General features: G+C 37.7%; 1 protein-coding gene across 11 annotated transcripts in view; it reads left to right on the top strand.

The window, feature by feature from the left end:
• Nucleotides 1-2,365, top strand: part of LOC103155452 (pleckstrin homology domain-containing family A member 5) — a 145,962-nt gene that overhangs the window by 135,226 nt on the left and 8,371 nt on the right. For all 11 annotated transcript variants that reach the window (XM_016663564.1, XM_007577138.2, XM_016663568.1 and 8 more), the window contains 2 exons: nt 985-1,176; nt 1,335-1,457. In XM_016663564.1, the coding sequence (XP_016519050.1) occupies nt 985-1,176; nt 1,335-1,457 (315 nt within the window). The remainder of the gene's footprint in view (nt 1-984; nt 1,177-1,334; nt 1,458-2,365) is intronic.

Genomic DNA, 2,365 nt, shown 5'->3' with positions numbered 1-2,365 from the left:
TTCTGAGTGTCCAAGGTAGCTTCCAGTTGGTCAAGCGGAGGTACGCCTTAATTGAATATATTAAAAAAGAAAGACACACCTACATTATTAAAGCTCGTGCCCAGGAGTAATGATTCAGATAGCTGCCACTATTTTGCCTTTTTTGCACCAGCTCTCTCCAAAGACGCGTCTTTGCCTTTTTCTTTTTATCTTTTTGTCTCAGGTAATGAATGTATGTTTCTGTTGTTCTGCAGTTTTGTTCTTAATTCATAAGTTGTTTCTTATTTGGATTAAATTCTGTAATTCTGTGACGTCAGCACGCATTGTTGTTTTCCTTGTGGCTACACGTGGCCTGCCGAGAGGACCTGGGATCTAAAGGAAGAGAGAGAGCCAAACTTTTACCAAAGTTAAACTATTTTAGAAAATTCTTCCTTAACAATACCTAAAATCTGGTTTGTGTCTAAACAACTAGTTCACAATAAAAATCAGAAGTGAAGAAGGACAAAAAAATTATTTTGGGAAAGTAATGTTTGGTTAAATTACCAAGTTACCCTTTTGGTTCGTAGTCTATTGGTTAGTCTCGGCAGTAAAGGATCTAATTTAGTATTTTGGAATATAACATCTTAAATGTTTTGCAGTCAATCTTGAAAAAGAGTGGAGTTCTGTCAGGAGCTGGCTCTTGTGAAGACGATGTCACTTTCATCCTTTCAGTTTCCTGTTGAAACTGAAAGGAGGTTGATGCATTAATAGTTCTTATGTCCTTCTGTAGTTCAACCCTTCATGGCCCAACACATAGTCAGACTTTCATTCAATATATTCAAAGTTCAGAATTTACATTTACATTTACATTCCCATATACATTTAAAATTTCCTTCCATGTGTTCAAGATCCATTTCACTGAAACTACTATTCCTTATTTTCAAGGTTCACTCTAGTCTACATGCAGTGTTTTTCACACAGGTTACCAGAACATTAAAGCACAACACTGAGTCTAGTCTTCTTCAGGATCGTCCAAGGAGTGCAGTGGATCAGATGGGATTTGGGGAGCGAGATTTCATCAGAACAAGGATGAGTGTTGAGGAGCAGCTGGAGAGGATGAGGAGAAACCAGGAGGCATCTTCACTCCGGGAGAAGAGAAGAGAAACACTGTCACGCTCATCTTCTTTCAACAAAGACAACCCTCTCCTCCACTTGCAGGTGATTCTGAATACAAATACAGGGATGCCTTTGTATTCATGTTTATCTTTTCATCAAAACCTGTTGTATCTGAAAGTTGATTCAAGTGAATATACCACAGGATATTTGTAGCCATTGATAGTATCTGTGTTTGTGTGGGTGCCTATGTGTGTATTCAGCGTCGGGCACAGACAGAAGTGGCCTGTCTGAACTCTGTGGAGCTTGAGACAGCATTGCTGCAACTAAAGGTTGCTCAGAAGGAACAGACTGAAGCAACACCAGGAGCACCGATCTCACCACAGGTTCGTCTCACACTCCACTTCCATGTTGTGCTCTAAGTGAAATGGCACATTTCTAATGATGGAAAAAATTTCCAAGCAGTCAGTTTCAACAAGGGGCTTCTGTCAACTTCCAATCAATGAGATGCACCTAGTTCAGTGTCAGAGATGATTTCCAGAAGGGGTGTTTTTTATTTTCATTTGTTGCTTTTAGTTGCCTCCAAAATGTTTTCTGGCAAAAAGTCAAAAATGTCTGCACCAAGTATGTAATCTGTCAAAATGATAGATGGGCTTTTTTCGTTATTTTTTGTCGTTATTTAAAGAAAAAAATAACTGAAAGTATTCAGTTAATATGACCCAGGAGTCATTTTGTAGGGTGAAATGTTAGAATAGTGATATTACTAAAACAGAAAACAGCAATGGGTATGAGAAAAAGTGACTACTATTAGTCAGTGGGTTTGTGAGCACAATGCAAACACTTCTGGGACGGCTAATGTTAGAGTGGAGTTCTTCTATCCACATATCTAATATTCAATATCTAATATTGAAGATATTAGATGTAGGCCAATATAATCTGATTCTCATTTTTTGGCTGATATCATACTAATTTCCAATATCAACACTTTCCATTAAAATTATAATGGTTGATTTTTACATCAATCTTAGATGTAAAAATAGTTAAAGTTCATTTCTAAGTTAGGTTCATTCCACTGGCTTTTGCTCATTTTATTAATTTTAAGATGTCATGTGATCTTAAAATAATGCATTTTTACACAGCAAACCATTTGTGGATTTCAGTATGTGTAATGAGAAACGGTCGGTCGGTCGGAGACAGACAGGGCAAACAACCATCTACACACTGACATCAATGATAATTTATTGAGATCATGTTTTCGGACTGTGGGAGGAAGCCGCATTCCCAGAGAAGACCC

The sequence above is a fragment of the Poecilia formosa genome, unplaced genomic scaffold (assembly GCF_000485575.1).
Source record: "Poecilia formosa unplaced genomic scaffold, Poecilia_formosa-5.1.2 Scaffold429, whole genome shotgun sequence".
In the NCBI taxonomy this organism is placed as follows: Eukaryota; Metazoa; Chordata; class Actinopteri; order Cyprinodontiformes; family Poeciliidae; genus Poecilia; species Poecilia formosa.
This window is presented reverse-complemented; position numbering and strand designations above follow the sequence as displayed.